The sequence below is a fragment of the Podarcis melisellensis genome (assembly GCF_964234715.1).
Source record: "Podarcis melisellensis genome assembly, chromosome: 2".
NCBI lineage: Eukaryota > Metazoa > Chordata > Lepidosauria > Squamata > Lacertidae > Podarcis > Podarcis melisellensis.
Window position 1 is genome coordinate 42,349,655 of NC_138529.1, and position 19,914 is coordinate 42,369,568.

Here is a 19,914-nt window from a genome sequence, read left to right on the forward strand (position 1 = left end):
TGCATATTCTGTGATTTTAAATCTCTGCCGAGGTTCTCTCGCCAAATAGTATTTTCCCCAAACTTGGATATTGGCATCCAGGAATTCTCCATTTATACCTCCCCCCCATCCCCGTGAACCAAGAATACATGTATTTGTAAAATCAAAGCAGTAAGGTTTGGGTAATACTTGGTATGGCTCTCTAAACACTAAAAATCAGTTTGCATCCAGTGTAACTATCATGAGCCCCTGCAAATAATCTGGAGGATTGCACCACAGTGAGTGTGTTGGGGACACTTTGTTAGATCTCTCCAAACCCCTTGAGAGTTTCCCAATGAGAAAAAACCAATGCTAAATAGGTATGGAAACTGATTTGAATCTGTAGTGTGTAGAACTGCACTCTGAAATTCACCCACCTCAAACAGGTACCAAACTCTTCCAGTATTTCAAATACACTACCTGAAGCTATTTTCTTACTGTTTCCCTGCACACATTTTTAAAATTTGAGTAGTAGAAGCTTATCTATTAGGGCAAATGGGGCACTGTTGCTGGGGCACCGCTGCCAGGGGGTGGCACTGCTGGTGGGCTTCCTCTGCCTTAGTTTCAGCATTACTCTTGGACAACTCAGTAGGGAGGAGGAAGAGGGCAGAATTATAACTACGGTAGTTTGCTCTGCCTGTCATGGATTCTGGCTCTACCTACTGTTGGTCTTCCCCCACTCACGCCCACCCCCACCATGGAAATGTAATATTTGACACAGTCCTCATGTTTTCCCAGCAGAGGAGAGGTTGGAGGAAGTACAAAAATGCAAAGCTGAGACAAATACCTAAAGCTATTCACATTTTTAATAGTAGTGTTTGATTAATTTTATTAATTTGAACTGGTAGCTTCAAATTTGAAATTAGCATCCTATTTGAAAATGCTGTATATTCATAAGTACTTGAAATGCACTAATTTGTTAAAACGTGATTGGTTTTCAGTGTTCAGATTTCAGATGTGTTCATTATTGACCTAATTTGATCTCTGTCTTTGTGCTCAAAATCAAACTAATAAGGCCTATGCTCATGCAGCCAAAATAGCTAAAATTAAATGCCATATTTTATCCCTTTCATAGGAGTGGATAAAACTGCTACTTTTGAGCGTCCAGTTGTCAGTCACGTCCTGGAGAGAATAACTTTGCTGTATAAGGAAATCTAGTAAGAAATTTTTAAGCTGAGGTTGGTCAACTATCAGGGATACTATGAAGGTGGATTTCCTTCCTGGTTTGGCCTGGTTGTCTTGGACAAAGTGAACTTTGACATCCCTTCCAACCAAGTATGATTTTAATATGTGTGTATCAGGGTAAAGCATTAAGGAGAAATTGAGTAAAACATGAAAAAGTATTGGTCATGACTACTGTATTAGTTATTGTTACTGAGACACTTGAAACAGTAATAGTTCACTCTTAGAGGCACTTAAAGGGATGCAGGTGGCGCTGTGGGTTAAACCACAGAGCCTAGGACTTGCCAATCAGAAGGTCAGCGGTTCGAATCCCCGCGACGGGGTGAGCTCCTGTTGCTTGGTCCCTGCTCCTGCCCAATTAGCAGTTCAAAAGCACGTCAAAGTGCAAGTAGATAAATAGGTGGGAAGATAAATGGCGTTTCCGTGTGCTGCTCTGGTTCGCCAGAAGCAGCTTAGTCATGCTGGCCACATGACCTGGAAGCTGTACACCGGCTCCCTCAGCCAATAAAGCGAGATGAGCGCCGCAACCCCAGAGTCGGCCACAACTGGACCTAATGGTCAGGGGTCTCTTTACCTTTACATTAAAGGCACTTAAAAAGAACAGAAAATTATTGTGCCTTGTATTTTTCATCTTCCAGTACCAGTCTTTAACATACACATACCCTTAGTGAATAGTAAAGCCCTGGAAAACCTCTGAGGTTCTTAGGTTATGTGCTCTTCTGCAGTCTGGATAATGCCTAGCAGTTTAGTGGTACAGTACCGTGTTAACTGTCTATTGTAACTTCCAGAGAGAGAGATGGGATAGTTTACTGCAGCAAAAACAAAGAAGAATCTTGTGGCATTTTAAGGCTATCATAATAAATAATAACTGTATTAGTATTTAAGAAGCATTTGTCATGGTGACAGCCATGTCCTACATTGCCTCCAGGGCTGTTAACAATTGCCAAACAAACAGTGAAGTGGAAATGTAGCCTAGACTCTTCATAACGTTTACGTTGGTTACACAACGTGCTCCGGAAAAACCCAGGAAAAACCCGCAGACTGTGTATGTCACAAAATGAACAACTATCAACAATACTTCGGGCATCAGATTTATTACATAAGTTCAGCTCGTTATATAAGCTCTGAGCCCCCCCCCGCAACTTCAGCCAAGATTTGGAAAATCCTGTCATCCTACGGAAATGTAGATAAATTAGGGCCAAACTAGACGGAGAACCCTCTGAATTCACTTTACCCAGCCATTGTTTTACACGCTCACGTAGCTAGAGACATAGAAGGCGCAAATGCACTGTTTCCTCCCACCCTCCAGTCCGAGTTTATGGGCGTGGTAAGCAGCCGACATCAGAGAGCGCTCCGGGTTAATCAATAACAAGCATAAACGTCTCCATTCATTCAAAAGATGGCAGAGTCAGTCTATATTCATACATTAACCGAAGTGCATGAACAAAGGGGTAGTCAAGGACTGTCAAACGTTAGTCTAGGTTCACAAAGCAAGCTGGTGAGCACGAGCTCAGCTGAACGCCCATTCTTATCCGAGCATCGCTTTGTCAGGCTCCCGCCCCTCAAAAATGAATTTATTCCATGCTGGTCAACCGAGGACAATAGCTTTGCGCAACAGCGAACCCCTATGCTCGCTGCACAATGGAATCCCTCTATTATTTATTTCTCTTTTAAATTCCCACTGGAAGCATCAAACCCCACGCCCGGTTTTCGCCCTCTCCCCGCTTCCTCCGGAGACGCGTTTTACTGCTGCTCCTCCTCCTCCTCCCTTTACAATGGACATTCTTCGGAATTAGGAAAATCTAAATATTCTAATAATAGAACCCTGAGCCCCCATCTCCTGGCCTAGCCAATTAGCGGATCCACACCAGAAGGGTGGGACTATAAATCTTCCGTTAGCCAATCACAGAAGCCGGTGGAAGCCTTCGGCTTCAACCCGACACTTTTTGCGCAAGAAGGAGGGCGGGCGCGCAAGAGGCAGCCGTCACGGTCCGCGGGCCAATTGCGACCGGGACTTCGGCGACGGGACCAATCGGCTGGCGGCAGCCGCGCAGGCTAGCCAATGGCGCACGCGCGGGGAGGTGGCGCCGCCGCCGCCGCCGCTGCTACTGCCGCCAGGGGAGAAGGGGGCGGAGGCGACCCCGGTCTGGCAGGGGAGGGGGGGATTGGGCCTGGCTGGGCCCAGCCGGAGCCTCCTGCCGCCTGCACCGAGCGAGCGGGGAGAGCGCCCCCTCCCCGCGGGCCCAGCCCAAGCCCCAGCCCGGCCCCCGCCTGGCCATGGGCAACGCGGCCACGGCCAAGAAGGGCGGCGAGATTGAGAGCGGTGAGTGCGCGGCGGCGGCGGCGGGAGGAAGCCGGGTGTGGGGAGCGGGGGCCGCAGTCTGGGAGAAGCCGAGGCAGGAACTGGCGCCGGACCTCCCTCTTCCCTCCCGGAGCGGGGAGTGTTCTGGGGTTTGCGGGCAGCCGGTTCCGCCGGAGAGTGGAGGAGCAGCGGGGGCGTCGCCGCCCGTGAAGCCCGCTCGCGGGGCAGGACACCGCCTTGCCCACCCTGCCTTCACACCAGGTACCCCGGGCCGGGAGGGGGGTGTTTCCCCAGCCAGGCCTTTGCCTCAGCCTGCCGTGCCAGGCTTATCCGGAGTGGGGGGTGGCGGCCGGCCCCTCCGTGCCTCGTTTGTGGGACACCTGGCTGGCCGGTGCTGCCGGGGGACTTGGGGGCCAATCCGGCCGGTCTGCCTGCCGCGCTCTCCGGCGCCCCCGCCCTGCTTCCCCTGGGAGCCTGCGAGTGCGCTGCCTCCACACGGAGTGTGCCCCTTGTCCCAGCACAACCCATTCTTCCCGTTCGCCTTCCCCTCCCATGAGCATTACTTTTAACGCTTTGTCCGATTTGGGTCCACGTGTGTGTTTATTCGGGGAAGGGGGTTTCTAGCATGGAAAACCGGGTTTTTTAAAAAATAAATAAATTGGCGAGTTGGGGTTTTCTGCCTCTGGCAACACTGCCTCTGGTCGTGCCTGTGCACTAAAAACCAGTTTGTGTTGACTTTCTTTGTAACTTGTAGGTTAGTTATCCTCCCCAGATATATCAAACAGATTTAAATGCGAAGCGTAGCATTTCTGAGGCTGCTTAGTTAACAGTGGCTGGTACCGAATATGTGCAATGAAGCTAACACTTTGCTATTGCTTTTAGGCAGGTATGACAGGTTCCTGTTCAATAGACAGCTCGCCCTGTTAAAACACAAATGGAAGGCTACTTAATTCAGCAGAGACAGACGGATGTGTCCGCTACGCCCCACCCCCCAAAGGAAGCTGCAGAATGGAACTGCAAACTGGTCAGGCAGGGCCTCAGATGGAAAGACTAGCAACAAAGCAGGAAGTATGTTTGTAGCGTACCTAGATGGAAAACAGAAAGGGCTGCTTGGATTGCTTTCGAGGAAGTGGAAGGCAGGATTTTGTAGCTGGCGGCAGACTTGCAGAACAGTCAAAGAATTAATGCTGGAATAGGACCTCATGAAAACTATTTAAAACTACACACACACACACACACACCCCTTTGGGGTTCTTTCATTTTACCTGTCTTCTTTGGGAGCTTGTGGCATGCAAGCCTGTTCAATTAAGTATGAGTTTTACCTGCCACATTGCATCCAAGCAGTGGGTGTGCAAAACTCGGCCTTTTCTTCTGCACTGGAGAATTCAGGCTATGTTTCTTTGGGACTAATGCATCTCACAGCCTTGTTTTGTATACCAGCATCTTTAACAGCTGGACTTGGGCTCAGTTACAGATAAAAAATGTGAATCAAAGTTACACTGCAGGACTCAGGATTTTTAGGTGCTAGTACTATTCTTTGAACATGGAATTGTCGATCCTTAAAGGCTCCCTCAAAAGACAGAAAAAGTATAGGGGGCGGGATGTATGAAAATTGCAAAGGAAGTGCCAGGGCTTGGCACAAAAGGTTATAAGAGAGCTCTCAGACTTCTGCTCCGTGTGGACTCAGTCCTTGTCCCAGCATGTACTCACAAATCCCTTCCCAGAGTTGTGGATAGGATTCAGGAACCTTGACTTCTTGTCCATTATTACTCTCTTCCCTTCCCAGCTTGTTTTACTCTGTGATCAAAATCCCATTACTGTTTAGACTGTGGCTAACCCTTTCCCAAAGAGATTATTACACTTAGTAGCAGTATGGCAGGATTAGATCTGTGGCTTTTAATGATCCCTGTAGAAAGAGGAAAGGGCAGGGCACATAGCAAGTGTACTAATTCCTACTCCTGCATCACTGCCTTACAGTGTTTTAATGTATTCATTGTTCTCAGCACTTCATTCATTCTCAGCTGTTAACAGTATCCAGGGATTGCCCAACAAGACAACGACAAGAATCCACCAACAGCCTACGAAGCAATATAACTAACCTGATCCCAAAACACCCACCCCACTCATACATGAAAACAAAGTTCACCACAGCCAATCACAAACAAACAACCACACCCTAGGGCAACCCAAACCTCTCACCACCAGAGGAACACAAGCGAATAGTAAAGAGAACCCACACAAGCGACGCTGACACAAAATCCCACACATACATTAAATTAAATAGAAACATCGCCACCTGACCCCATCCCCACCCTCCATGGTCCCCTCCACCTCTTCCCCCTTTTTCTTCGTAATGTAACACTAATGTCGCAACAAATGAAACTGATCTGTAGAAAATGTAACTTGAAAAAAGAGACATTGCACATACTTTTGTAAACCAAGAAACCTTTAATAAAAAATACATTAAAGTATCCAGAAATTTAGGGACTCTGTACTAAGAATGAGATGGACCGCTATTTTGGACTTCCTGAACATCAAAAGCCTGATTGATTCTGTTTTTATTAACCACAAAGATAGCTATTGCCAAAGCAAGAGAACTCAACACTGTGTATTAAAAATAAGTTGTGCAAATTAATATTTTGTCCAGATAAACTTATCTTGTAGAAATATGTCTATATTTATGTTTGATTCTAAATATATTTATATTATTTTGTGGAATTTAGAATATATCCTGGAAGGGAAGCACAGGTAAATGAGTGACATGAGTGACATAGGGTAACATGAAGTGCAAGATTCATAGGTACTTGTACATGGCTTCGATGATCACTGGTTCTTTCAAAAGCACATTTGTAAATATTAACTGAAGGACTGAAACCTACTGTTATATATTTAAAACTTGGATTTATCAGCAGTCCAAATACTACACCATATTGGAGTATGTGGAATCATGCATAGTTCTGACTCTTAAGTTATTTTTATTTAGGTAAATGTATACCTTGCCCTTCTATTGTGATCATGGTACTTCGAAGTGGAGTTTTTTAAGTCAAGATAGGGAAAATTTAAGGACACTTTCCTTAAAATTGTCTTGAGTAGCTGTGATTGAATTCTAAACAGCCTTCAGAACTTTAGCCTGATCATCACATGCATGCATGCATGTCATCTAATAAAGTTCAAGTTCATAAATTGATGGCTGTAGCCAAAGCCCATGATAGTATTCATGCAATGTGTCTCTCAGCCCCACTCACCTCACAGAGTGTTTGTTGTGGGGGAGGAAGGGAAAGGAGAATGTTAGCCGCTTTGAGACTCCTTAAAGGGAGTGAAAGGCGGGATATCAAATCCAAACTCTTCTCTTCTTCTTCTCAATAATACAGAACGTATATTCATAATACAAAAAGACTGCCAAGTTCCTGAAACACACAGTTTCCCTTGTATCTCTCTCAGAACTCCAATTCTAATATTTTGCCTTTTAAAAATCCAATTTACCAGCATCCATCATGTAAGAAAGACAAGTTCCCAGATACACCAACAACCTCAAATCCAGCTTGATTTCAGTTTACACGTCTGAAGCACCACCACAATTTATAGCAATTTTATCTTAACTCCTTTTTCCTCCCCCCCCTTTTTTTTTGCAGCCAGTGTATAGAGGGCCATTCTGCATGTTATGGAGCTATTATTGTCACTCAAAAGAAACAACAGTGTGTGTGTGCCTGCTTGCTTGTGTGAACAAAGGTTTCAGAAAGCCATCTCTTGGCCCTCTCTATAAGGGGCAGGCTAACAGATAATGAGTGATGTCTCCCACCTGACCATAAATACAAAGTCTGTATACAAGACCTTGTTGTAGTCGCCATCCAAGACTGTTTTGTGCATCACTTGGAAACGCAGCTCAATAAAGACATTTAAGGAAACTGGTGAAATTTCAGATACTAGCTGTAAAATGCTCTTTTTTCAAGAGCGGGTACCAAGGGGGAAATTTTGTGTTTCTAATTAGTTGTAGGTCCCTTCTGGGTTCTGTCCAGAAGATCCAATCCCTTAGTTGTCATCTAATCAAAAAGCTATTTCCTAGCCTTTGCAACAAATGATTTATTGGCAGTTATTAAATATTACAAAGGCTATTTTCTCAAGTAACAGCATGCATTATATGAGCTCCATTAGGTAAAAAAACTTCAAGGCTTCTGAACACTTGCTTGTTGTAGAAATATGTTCTGTGGATGATTATTTTCTGCAGAGAATAATCCAGTTAGCAAATGAAAGAAATTTAAGGGGAACAAATAGTAATTATTAATTGTTAAATAGGAACTTTAGCGCACTATCCACATGATATCCAAGCAGTAAGGTTTAAGTAGTGGGACTTTGCATCTGCCTGCAGCTCTCCTGGTATATGTGCAGCAGTTGGAGGTGGGCTCCCTTGCAGCTTTCTAGTCCAATCTTTCCCCTTTTGTTGCTTTCAACAGATCTGAGGAGCAGACGCAACATTAGACCTGTGCCTCTGTTGCTGATGCATGGAACTTCTTTGCAGATTTGTTGTTTGATCCACAAAGAAACTGTGCTGATAAATTTTACTCCCAGCTCTCATTTCTGGCAGGATTAAAAAGGAAAACAAAGCACGACTTCAATTAAACAGAGCACAGCTTTAATTAAACAATTAATCCAATATAATGTATGTGAAGCTTTTATGTGAAGTGCACTTAATAGAAGCACTGTTTCTTTTTATTAAATGGGACATCCAGATGCCTGTGCTTGGCTGCTAGGCTCTGTGTAAAATGTCTATTATGGCATTTCTGGAAGATACAGTAGATGGGTCAAGTAAACTTCCTGCCTACTCCAATGAACTCAGAAGGGGAACAATTCTTGTACTTATGTAGCCTTTTTAAAAAAACCTGACGACTTAATTATTGTGATTCTCTTTCATTGGCGGTTTTAAAGTTGAAACTAGATAACAACTACTACATCCTACCTTTCCTCCAACAAGTTCAAGGTGGAGTACCTGATTCTTCCCCTTCTCAGTTTGTCCTCACAACAACCTTGTGAGGTAGGTTTAAGTTGAGAGGCAGTGCCAAGCCCAGGGAACTTGGTGACTGAGTAGGGATTGTGCAACATTACATGGAGGTCCTTTCCAGCTCTGCAACTGTCTGTTTAAAACAGAGGTGCCTTAGGTGTGGACATCCATATCTTGTTGGACCCCAATTCCTGTCAGCTTCACCTATCTGAATTAATCATTCAGTGCAAATGATAAATGGATTTTAATAGGCTAGCCAACAGATCTGGAAAAATTCAAATAGGCCCTGCTGTTTGTAGCCACCTGCCAAACGTGAGTTGACTTGGCTTCCTGAGACGGCTCTCAAATGTGGATTGGAGTGCAATAGGGGTTACTTACAGACAGTCCTTGAGGTATTCTGGTCCAAAATGCTTGTCAATTTTTTGGTCAAAGAAAATGTGGCTATATAGGCATCAAAGCTGTGGCTGACACACTGTTGGTATGGTAAGTAAATATAAATGAAATGTACGGAGAACCCATGGATTGGTAAACTGAACTCTTTTAGTTGCATCTTAAAAAATAGTCCAGTAGCACCTTAGAGACCAACTAAGTTTGTTCTGGGTATAAGCTTTCGTGTGCATGCACACTTCTTGGTATCTGAAGAAGTGTGCATGCACACGAAAGCTTATACCCAGAACAAACTTAGTTGGTCTCTAAGGTGCTACTGGATTATTTTTTAATTTTTTATTTATTTTGACTGTGTCAGACCAACACGGCTACCTACCTGAATCTAGTTGCATCTTAGTTTCTCCAAACACAAAGCCATATATTTTTGGTGCAGTCTGTTAATACAGTACAGATAATAGTAATTGTGACTCAGAAACATTTCTGCTGGAGAACGGTGGCAGACGTAGATCATCTGGGCTTCCAATAAACAGGGTTGTATCCAGTTCAGCCTCTGGGACAATGGGGGAGTCTGCTTTATTTGATCAGAAAGTGGGTGAGGTGATTTATTTTTTTTTGTAAATTCCTACTTCCTCCTGCATCTGCTATGCTGTTCCAAGGGGCCTCCAGGGCAGGCTCTGGGGACTGCAGAGGGCAGTACAAGCAGCCATGAGGTATGTCCACAGTTAAAGGTAGGTTTCCTCTTCCGTCTCTCTCTCATCTTTCTGTTAGGCTGTAAGTTCCTTGGGGCTGGGATCTGTTTTCTGCTCATTATTCTGTTCATTGCCATCAACACTGATGGGATTATATTAAAAGTAGGTTCCTTAACTTCTAGTCTGGGGAAATCTAAGCCCCCTTTTAAAAGCTGTGCTTTCCTGTTCGTTCTGCATAACTACACCAAAGGCAGAACTGCTGATTGACAGCTTAGTTGTTTAAAGCAGCTTTTTTCCAACCTGGTGCCCTCCAGATATTTCAAACTATAGCTTCCAGCATTGGCTATACTGGCAGAAGCTGTTGTGAATTGTAGCCCCAAACATCTGGAGGGCACCAGGTTGGCAAAGGCTTAAAATCTAACTGGTATTAGAAATTGAGTTGGTTCATCTCACTCTGCAGATTTGTGACTTGGCTTTTGTGAAAGTGATATGATTTGCCTATGATCTCTCTACCATATATAAAGTGGAGGGATTTGGGGCTTCCGACCCAGTGAAAAAAAACCCTATCAGCATGTGTTAATCTGATTTAAAAAAACAACACCAAAAACTTCTTTTGCTTCTAGGCAGCCTGCATTTTGGGTGAAGAAAACGTACTAAAACTTAGAGAATATTCATTGGTTTTGTGGTTAAATTTTGTTTACTTATATGTCTTCTCACCCTCAAAAGGGCCTCCGGGGCCTGCTGCAACCTTCAAGTGACAATAAAACAAATTATAAAACCAGAGATAATTTCACATCAGCCAACAAATCAAATCCACTGCTGGCTGTAACCGCAGCAAGTAGCAAAAGAACTCCCTGGAGTTGGGGAAAGGTGTTAGGAGTAAGCTGTGATTACCGTAAGAAGTTTCTTCAGAAGATGCAGACAGGAGAGGAAAATGTAAGAAACCTTTATCTGTGTACTATAAAAATATGAAACTGTTTCCTTGCCCATGTAATTGGCACTCCGTTCTTCCAAGGTTCCGAACAGGCCCCAGTAGTTCTTGCTCTCCTCATTAGGTTCTTCCAGTTATGTGACTGAAGCTGTCTTCAAGGAAGAGTTTGATGTGCATGGGATCCCAGATGTTTTAGGGTTCTTGGTAGGTTAAAAGTGTGAGCTCGCACTGATGATTAAGATGAGAAATTGGAACTCTATTAAAGATCAGAGTAAACTAGCAGGAACTTTTGGTAAAATGAGGTCAAACCTGAGCTTACAAAGCCAATAATGGACTTTGAAAGTTTTGTGCGCTTTGGAGCTGAAGGGTGGGGTGGCAAATATGCCAAGGGGGGTTATTTTCTGTGAAGAGGTGGTATGGTAGGTAAAGGCTAATAAGGAAGCAACAACTGTTCATTTGTATGAGTAGCACAGTGCCGGGAACGCTTTATACTTCACAGAGTAAAGGTTCAAGTGGTAGTACTTTTGCTACATAATTTTGAAGTGTCTTAAGCATCTGTTTCATAGCATGTACACATCTGGGGAGTCAACCAAGGCCGTTCCTTGCCATGTGCATAGGTGCATGTAGCTGTTTCAATGTGTCCACCATGTGTAGATCATGAATGATCTTCAATAAATTACTACAACCCCGTAAGTCAGAATTCAAATTGCTGAAATGAATTGGGTCCCTGCTGCACCTGTAAGCACTCATTGATCAGTGTAAAAATCCACTCTTTGCAATCAAGATGGCTGGTTTAAAATGTGTTTAAAGAGTAATTTACTGCCTTAACAAACTGGAGTATGAATGCTGAGCAACCTTTTGTACATTCCTTTGTAGAATCCAGGGATGATTTCACACTTAATTGGTTTTTTTTTTTAGTGTGTGAATACTTCATAATACATAGCATTTAGATATTAGCCAGCTCTTAAGTTGCTTGAAGCGTCTTAAAGGCAAAGTGCTGCCCATTTCATTCTCCTTTGTAGGGTAGTCAGCACGTGTTTCTGGCAGGATTCCTATGTCTTTAATGACTGTGACAAGCGGGTATCCAACAACAGAATCTTGCTGGAGTCACCTGCTTAATTTCTGTTTGGATTGCTGCCTTTAAGGGGCATAGGAGCTCCTTCTGGGAAAAGATTTGATAGCCCAAACTCTTAAGTGCTGTTCTCCTTGTCACTTCCTCCAAGATTCTGTGTTGCTTTTGAAGTGTTGCAGACAGGTTAGTCACCAGGTGGGTAATTTCCAAGGATCAGTAAATGCAACAACCTGCCACATCTCTCTCTACTATATTTGCACTCATCCCTTATCACACAGACAAGTGTACAGGCATTCACAAACCACAGGCAGGCCTTCCTGTGCTCCCACTGTTGTTGCCACTGCCATCCTGGGGTGGAGGGAAGGAAGAAAGCCAGCAGCTCAGGCCTGCAGCGCGAGCAAGCAGACCAGTGAAATGGGCAGGTGGGCAGCCCAGGCTAGCCTTCCTACATGCTCTCTGTCATTGTTGCCACAATATGTGTGTGTGGTGAGGAAACAGGTCAGCGGCCCAGGCAGGTAAACCTGGCAGAGTTGCTGAGCTCCCTCTGTTACCATCTGCAAAGGCGGCGGGGCAGGAGAATGAAGAGGCCTTCTCCCTGCTGCTGCCAGAAGGAAATCTGCAAATGAAGCAGAAGTAGGGAGATGGGGGAGGTTTCTTTGGTTTTTTTTGGCAATCTTGTGGGTGGGGGTTGAGCCAGTTGTGAGGGGCTGGGTGTGGGAGAGGTGTAAAAGGAGAGAGTTGGGAATGGGGTGGGGTTATACAGTTTATAAGTCCTGCTTCTGATTTGGGAAATGTTTTTGGTCCTTGTGCTACTAGCTTCATGCTCCCTTTCTCCTGGGTTGACTGTCTATAAGAGACACGCTTGACTCTTCCACTGCCTCCATGCCAAGCTCCTTTTCTCTTTTTTTCTCAGGCATGGACCTAATCCTGTTGCCTTGTGGTCTTGGTGCAGAGGGAGCGTCCATCAAATTTCCACAATCTGTATCTATCTGTAAACTGATCTAACAGTACGATGTGGAGAAAATTGATAGAGAAGTTTTCCTCCCCTTCATAAAAATAGAACTAGATGTTGAATGTTGGAAGTGCCAGGGCACACAAAAGGAAGTATATCTTCATGCAGGGCATAGTTAAACTACATGCTGTCACAAATGTTGTGATGGTCACCAACTTTAAGGCTCCTGGTCATGGTGGCTGTGTATAATCTCACATGTCACAGGTTATGTGTTTCTGAATACTGTTTGTCAGGAAGCACGAGGGGAGAAATTGCTGTTATGATCGTGACCTGGTTGTTGACTTCCTGTAGGTCTGAGTGGCCCCTTTGAGAATAGGATGCTGGACTAGATAGGTCTGTGGTCTGATCCAGCAGAACTCTTCTTATTCTTATATCAGCTAGATCTTATCCTGATTTGTTAGTTGCTCCAAGTATTTTAGATTATCTTTTAAAATGTATTTTATTATTATGGAACAGAAACACGGAACATTTCCTGCAGTTGCTTTCTATATCTCTTAGCCCTGCCCTTGTTGCTGGCTTTTGAATTAGGAAGGCAGCAAAATAATTTCAAGAAGATCTAGCTTGCTTATTTTCTCATATGCTGCTGTGGGTCATTGTAGAGGTTCATGTACAATTAGCAGTGCCATGACTTGGTGACTCTGTGAGCCTTTCTCTATAACTGTTTGATTCACAGTGCCAACTAAAGCAAGGGGTCAAGCATAAGGTTTGAGGCCCATACTAGGCTCTATGGATGTCCCCAAAGTGGCCTAGGACACCCCTAAAACATTATGGTCAAATTTTTGGACCAGCTTAAATTGCACTGTAGGCAAGAGCACCCACTGTTAACTGTTATATTCTCTGGTAGCAAACATCTACCAGTTTGATTTTTGTTAGGTTGCTTTGAAAGGGGTGCAAAGGAGGTGAGAAATGTTTGTTCCTAGCTTCTTTAGGATGCAGAGGAAGACAAATGTACAGGTGTATGATGTTACTTAATTATATTCTCATGATTGTTTTAAACCTGGTGGCTGCAGTAGCAACGCCCCTTCCCTTCCAGTTTTAATGTGTAAAACGGAGCATTGACCCTGAGTACTGAAATCCTTGACCAGAATGATTCGTTTCCTGATCAACCTGTTCTGTTTGTTAGTAGGTTAATCAAGAGGTGATTTCAGACCGAAGACAGTAAAGGGGTCTGTCTACTAAATTACAAAAAACGGGGGGGGGGAGATTGGACATATTGCTCAAGAGAACCCTATTATGTTTAAATGGAGACAGAAGCTGTCTAAATGACAATGACAAGCTGGCTTGAGTGACTACTGCCTCTTGCTAACTTGTAGCATGCTGTAAACCTTGGTGGATAAGTGAGGGAGTATTACAAATTAGTGCATTTGTAGTTTTGGCAGGAATAGGAGAGTGGTTTGGGCATCCACAGACCAGATCAGGCACGTTCTTCAGCCATGATGCATTTAAGACTATCAGCGCCTGGCCTGTGGAATGTTTTCTGGCAATTCTAGTTAGGAGAACAAACTTGAGGTTTAACCTTCTGTTGCCCTGTGGTTCAAGTGTGGGATTGTGTTGTGAGCCATTCCACTTGTAACGTTTTTGCAAAGGAGTAATGGCTAATAATTGTATTGATCAGGTTAGATAAGACTTACAGGCCAGAGCCTTATTGTAGCACGATACAGTGATTGGGTTTTGGCTCTTTCCTGATGAATTTCTCGTACATGGAAGATTGGAAACTACAAATACAGTACCTGGTCTTGTGTGTTTGCTATTTATTTAGCAGCTTTTAGCCTTGCTTGTTTAGACATCAAAAGTCATTTCAGTTGACAGAATTTAAAAAAAAGAAAAAGAAAACACAAATCATTAAGAGCAAAGAGAAAATGCAACCATTGGACATGCCTCTAACCCAAACACCCTCCTAAAAGGATCTTAAACATTATACTTTTGAAAGCTGATGCAAGAGTTCATTAAATGCATTCCTTAGGAATAGTGTTCCAAAGTGTACCCCTCATCCTCCTGCCACAAACAAGGGAACTGTTAAGCATTGCTTTTCCAGTGTCCCCATGCACATAATAGTGGTGGTATGCCTCTGATAACTTTGGTTCAGGGCTTTAAATATCAAAAATATACTTTGATGTGTGCTTAGAAGCACACTGGCAATGCATGCAAATGTTTGAAAACGGATGTAATATATTGTCAGCAATCTACACCCATTAAGAGCTTTGCTGTTGTATTTATTTATTACTTTTATATTCTACTTCTCTAAGGAGCTCAAAACAATGTACACGGTCCTCCTTTCTTTACCCAGCCCTCCCCGTTATCTTCACAACTTGGTCACTAGCCCAAGGTCACTCATTAAGCTTCATGGCTGAATGGGGGTTTGAACTTAGGTTTCTGTAGCCTGGACATTCTAACCATTACACTACACTGTCCATTGCCCAAACATAGCGTGGCGTTTAGCTATAGCTGACACAATAGCATATACTGTAGTTTAATGGTGCTGAACAAAAAGGGAAAAAATGGATGCTTTTTGTGCCATCTGGTGGCCATTTATTTCCTACACTAGTGAAAAGGGTCTACAAAATAATGTTATCCACTGCATCTCTACAAAACTGGGTGTTGTGGCCATGCATACTTCTTTGTACTTCAGCTGGAGAAGATGACCTTGCTGTGGATGGCAGCTCCCATACCCTGATGGAACAACATAAGAGAATCCTGTAGAGAAAAACTAAAAGAAGAATGAGTTTTATAAAGACATGAATTCTAAACACGGAAGCAGTGATGTGCAGTGACAATTTTTTGTAGGGGAACACTTTGGATCAGAAACATCACCTTGTGAGGATGGTTGCCGGGGGGGGGGGCAGAAGTATCCTGGGCTTTGAGGAGGAGGCACCAGACTTGAATGCTTTAATACTCTAATTTACCGGGAACATTTAGGGGACTAGCCTAGTCCCCCTAGTCCACTGCCCGGAAGTTGGGGAGTACGGAGGGCCATTATAACTGAAGTATACCTGAAGGAGCGTCTCCACCCCCATTGTTCAGACTGGACACTGAGGTCCAGCTTCGAGGACCTTTTGTCGGTTCCCTCACTGCAAGAAGTAAGGTTACAGGGAACCAGGCAGAGGGCCTTCTCGGTAGTGGTGCCTGCCCTGTGGAACACCTTCTCATCAGATGTCAAGGAAATAAACAATTCTCTCACGTTTAGAAGACATCTGAAGGCAGCCTTGTTTAGGGAAGTTTTTAGTGTTTGATCTTTTATCGTATTTTTAATATTCTGTTGGGAGCTTCCCAGAGTGGCTGGGGAAACCCAGCCAGATGGACAGGATATGAATAAATTATTATTATTATTATTATTATTATTATTATTATTATTATTATTATTATTATTATTTACTACAACTGTGTTCAGTCACCTAGTTTTGATTTGTTATACAAACTTGAACGAAGCGAAACAGCCAATTGGGCGCGGGGCAGCAGGCCTGTGTGCTGAGGGTTCTGCTCTGGCCACGCCCTCCCAGTTCTACAGGAGATCACTGGAGATCAGACCAGGCAGGCCCAGGGCCTGATGTGCTCCGCTTGCGTCTCTTAAAAGTATGTGCCAAAGGCAGGCTCCTGGGCCTTGGAAGGGTTTGATCCTTACTCTTGTTCTTTACAGGATCTGGCTTTAGGTCTTTTAAGTGGGCTGTTTCACTCCACCACCCCCTCTCTCTCTGCCCCTTGGAGCCGGTCTCCCAGAGAGCTGGCAAAGCGGTAGTATGGATTGGGCCTTCTGGGGAGCCATAGGGGAAGAGAAGCCACACTCCAGACTGGCAAGATGGAGGTCGGAGGTGAGGGGGAGTAATAGGCTGGGTAGCCCGGGGAGAAGAAGAGGCTCTGAGTCTATGATGCCAGCTCTCTCGGGGGTCCAAGGAGGGACTGTTGTGGTTTTGTCTAGGGACAGGCAGCCCCGGTCTTCACCCCGGGCGGAGGGAGGGGAATGTGACAGGATCGGAGGAGCTGATAAGTAGAGAGATGTCCCACTCTTAATGTGAGGTGGCTTCTGTTTGGGCCCGATTGAGGGACTTGGGAAGGTGAAGAATGGCTTTGATGTACTTAGCTGTACCGTCTGGCTTCTGCAGGCTGATAATTTAAGAAAAGGTAGGCCCTTTGATTATAACATGCTGTTCGGTCTTAACTTAACATAATCCCATCTGGTTACCTTTCCCTGTCTTGGCCTCTTGCAGGTTTGCACTGCGGCAGGTCAGAACTGGTAGTAATTCAGGTTTACGTTCGTTGAGGGAGAGGATTTTTATTTCTGTTGGGACAGTTTGTACAAGGCCCTAAAAATCTGTGGTTACTGTGGGACTCAGTTCTTTAGAGTGGAGCGTGGCAAGTGGCTAACAGAGGGAATGTCCACACTTTGGATTCCTATGTTGAATTATTAAGGGAGAGCATTATTTGTTAGGGCTGGTTGATGGTCCCGGAGCTTATTGATTAAATTGTGATGGTACATAAATGTGCTGATTGAAACCCAAACTTCATATTGAGATGCTACAAAGAGGTAGGTGTGTTATAGTTAAAATGCTGTTGAGAGGGATGCCTTTTCTAAGAATTGGGGGGAACTGGAGAAGTTCAGTTTTTCTTACGTTAAGCATAGAATACTTTGCCAATTCTCCATATAGCGTAAGTAGTACTCTGGTACTATGCAGAAGTGGCGCTGTGGGTTAAAGCCTCAGCGCCTAGGGCTTGCCGATCGAAAGGTCGGCGGTTCGAATCCCCGCAGCGGGGTGCGCTCCCGTTGTTCGGTCCCAGCGCCTGCCAACCTAGCAGTTCGAAAGCACCTCCGGGTGCAAGTAGATAAATAGGGACCCCTCACTAGCGGGAAGGTAAACGGTGTTTCCGTGTGCAGCTCTGGCTCGCCAGAGCAGCGATGTCACGCTGGCCACGTGACCCGGAAGTGTCTTCGGACAGCGCTGGCTCCCGGCCTATAGAGTGAGATGAGCGCACAACCCCAGAGTCTGGCAAGACTGGCCCGTACGGGCAGGGGTACCTTTACCTTTACCTTTACTATGCAGAAGTAGGCTGTGAAGTTTGAGCTCTGTTCCGATGTTGTGTATAATGTAGAATTAGGCTTTTCTAGAATGGAAAATAATGTTAGTGGTGTCTTTGGCAGACTGGAATGGGAATCTTGGGAATGCGTGAAGGTTATATAAATGAAGGAGTAGATCGTTTAAGATGCAAGCAATGAAAATAGGGAAAGTGCTGTTACTCTTGAAAAAGGAGTCCATTTTGTCTTCTAGTGAGTTTTGTTTAGGATGTGTGCAAAGAAAAAACAAAGCAAACAAAATTATATAAAGGTGGAATACTTCTGGAAAGTCAGACTTTCATAAGTTTTTTCTTTTTGTTATACTGTACATCTTAATCTCAGCTCCTTTGTTATGGTTGTGCAGTGTCGAGATTTATTTATTTTTTAATGGCCAGGAGAGAACCCAAAAGATCACACAAGCAAAATTCTTGATTTTGTTCAGCATCAGGGCCATACTGAAAATCTTTAACTGGGGTCACCAGTCAGTCATACTTGTATTGTTTGTAGCAGATGATCATTACCTGGAAGAGTCACCAGCTAACTGAATTTTGCTTTTACAGGCTTAACTGCAGTAGAGTATATGTGACCCACTCATGTAACTTTCCATGTGATGTACTTGTTTGCTTTCAGAAGCAGACTCACCGGGGTTCACTTCAAATGAATGGGTACCTTGTGATGCAGCTGTATTGCTTGGCTTGGTGTGCATTCAGCTTCCAACAGCCAACGTATGAATAGAGTGCTGAGTGGAAGGCTTTATGCACCCTTCAGTGCTTACTCTTTATTCTTTTTAACATAGGTTGAGAGGTAACAGGTTGAGACGCATTACTTAATTCCAACTGTGCTGCTTCCAGTTCGTGATCTGATCCACCATCTGCAAAGTACTTCAGATGAATGGAAAAGTTCAAGGGACACTTGGCCACAGAAAAGAGTTTTGAGAGAGAGATGTGGCCCAGCACCATTCCCTGTGGTCCAGCCACCAGAGGGGGGTGTTGCACATGGTTTCTAAAGACGGTATAATGCTGATTGGTTTGCCAGTTTCAGAATGTATGATTCGAGCATCTCTTGTTACCAATTAATGAGAAAAACCATGGGGTGTGTATGTCACTTGTAATTGTTGGCAAAGTGTGCCGTTTGTGCTCTGTGCTCTTTGTTCAGTTATTACTTGGTTTGGAAAAGAGAAAATGGTTGATGATACCTTTTGCAGATAAGATTATCTGTTTCTGCATTAATCACAAAAGACACGAGCATAAGAGACGCAGGTGATCTCAGAAGTTGCCTCAGTGTGCTAGAATGTGTGGAAGTGTTAATGTTGGAGTTGTAATATGTGTTACTCTGCCAGAAAATAGTCATGTTGTCGGAGATCTCCTTTTGCAAAGCTCTTAGCACATACATGTGCCTCTTGAGAGCAAACCTGTGGCTTTAGAGCTACGGTATATGGTGAGAGAGGGTGTGAAGTACATATAAGGGAATAAGGTTTCAGAAAGTGGAACACTCATTAGCAATGCATTATGTGTAGCGAGGTGCTAAAATATTGCAAACAGTCAGATCCTAACAATGTGTACTTTGGAAGTAAGCCTGCTTGATGCAATGAGAAATCCTTAACATGTAGATAAATCTTCCAGTTTACATCTAGATAAACTTTACAAAGCCATGTAAGGTTGAGGCTGCAAAGAAGGATCACTTTCAAATCCCAACTGATTGTTGCAAGAGCTATATTGGTATCTTCATTCTCTCCTTTGCAATCCTGTTCACAGAGTAAGGAGCCACTTTGAGAGAGGAATGGATTTCAGCTGATCAGCCAGCAAACATAATGGCCATGTCTTTTCTTGCTCTTCTTCATATCTAAAGCACTATCTATAGGAAGTGTGTGTGTGGGGGGGGACATATGTGTGTGTATACACATTGTGAAAACAATATATATCCAGGCCCCATTACATGTAGATGTGTGAGTTCCTAAGGTGCAGCTTATTCTGACTTGTACTTATTGTGTAGAGGTCACCATATTGCACAGAGCCATACTGTTTTTTTACACGAAGTGTTTAGGTCAAGTTGATTTCTGGTCTACCAGCTTTTGTTGGATTCCCATCTGCTGCAGTCAGCATGACCAGTGGTTGGCTAACATAGGAGTTGTAGTCCCTCACCCTTGCTTTAGACTGGTATGCTGGGTTCAGCATTTTGGAACAGGGGACAGTCAGAAGGATGGACAGCATTGGTGAATTTAGCTGCCGGTTGACAATACTACTATTTTATGCTTTATACCTGCCAGCTGTATTGAGAATGA

At 44.0% G+C, this 19,914-nt stretch overlaps 1 protein-coding gene and 2 long non-coding RNA genes across 5 annotated transcripts in view; 2 read left to right on the forward strand and 1 right to left on the reverse strand.

The window, feature by feature from the left end:
• Positions 1-3,345: 3,345 nt before the first annotated feature.
• Positions 3,346-19,914, forward strand: part of PRKACA (protein kinase cAMP-activated catalytic subunit alpha) — a 59,782-nt gene continuing 43,213 nt past the window's right edge. The window contains exon 1 of one of the 3 annotated variants that reach the window (XM_081898455.1): positions 3,346-3,523. In XM_081898455.1, coding sequence (XP_081754581.1) covers positions 3,478-3,523 — 46 coding nt within the window. In that variant the 5' untranslated portion in view covers positions 3,346-3,477. Of the gene's footprint in view, positions 3,524-16,065; positions 16,160-16,367; positions 16,396-19,914 lie in introns of those variants that run through there. The other 2 variants (XM_081898458.1, XM_081898456.1) reach the window with 2 other exon arrangements.
• LOC309362732 lies at positions 3,647-5,970 on the forward strand. Its single transcript, XR_014165098.1, has 2 exons — positions 3,647-3,763; positions 4,385-5,970. It is a non-coding gene; the product is annotated as an uncharacterized lncRNA (long non-coding RNA).
• On the reverse strand, positions 12,345-16,305 carry LOC309362734. The gene is made up of 3 exons (XR_014165100.1): positions 16,209-16,305; positions 13,587-15,296; positions 12,345-13,169 (listed from the first exon to the last, which is right to left on the reverse strand). It is a non-coding gene; the product is annotated as an uncharacterized lncRNA (long non-coding RNA).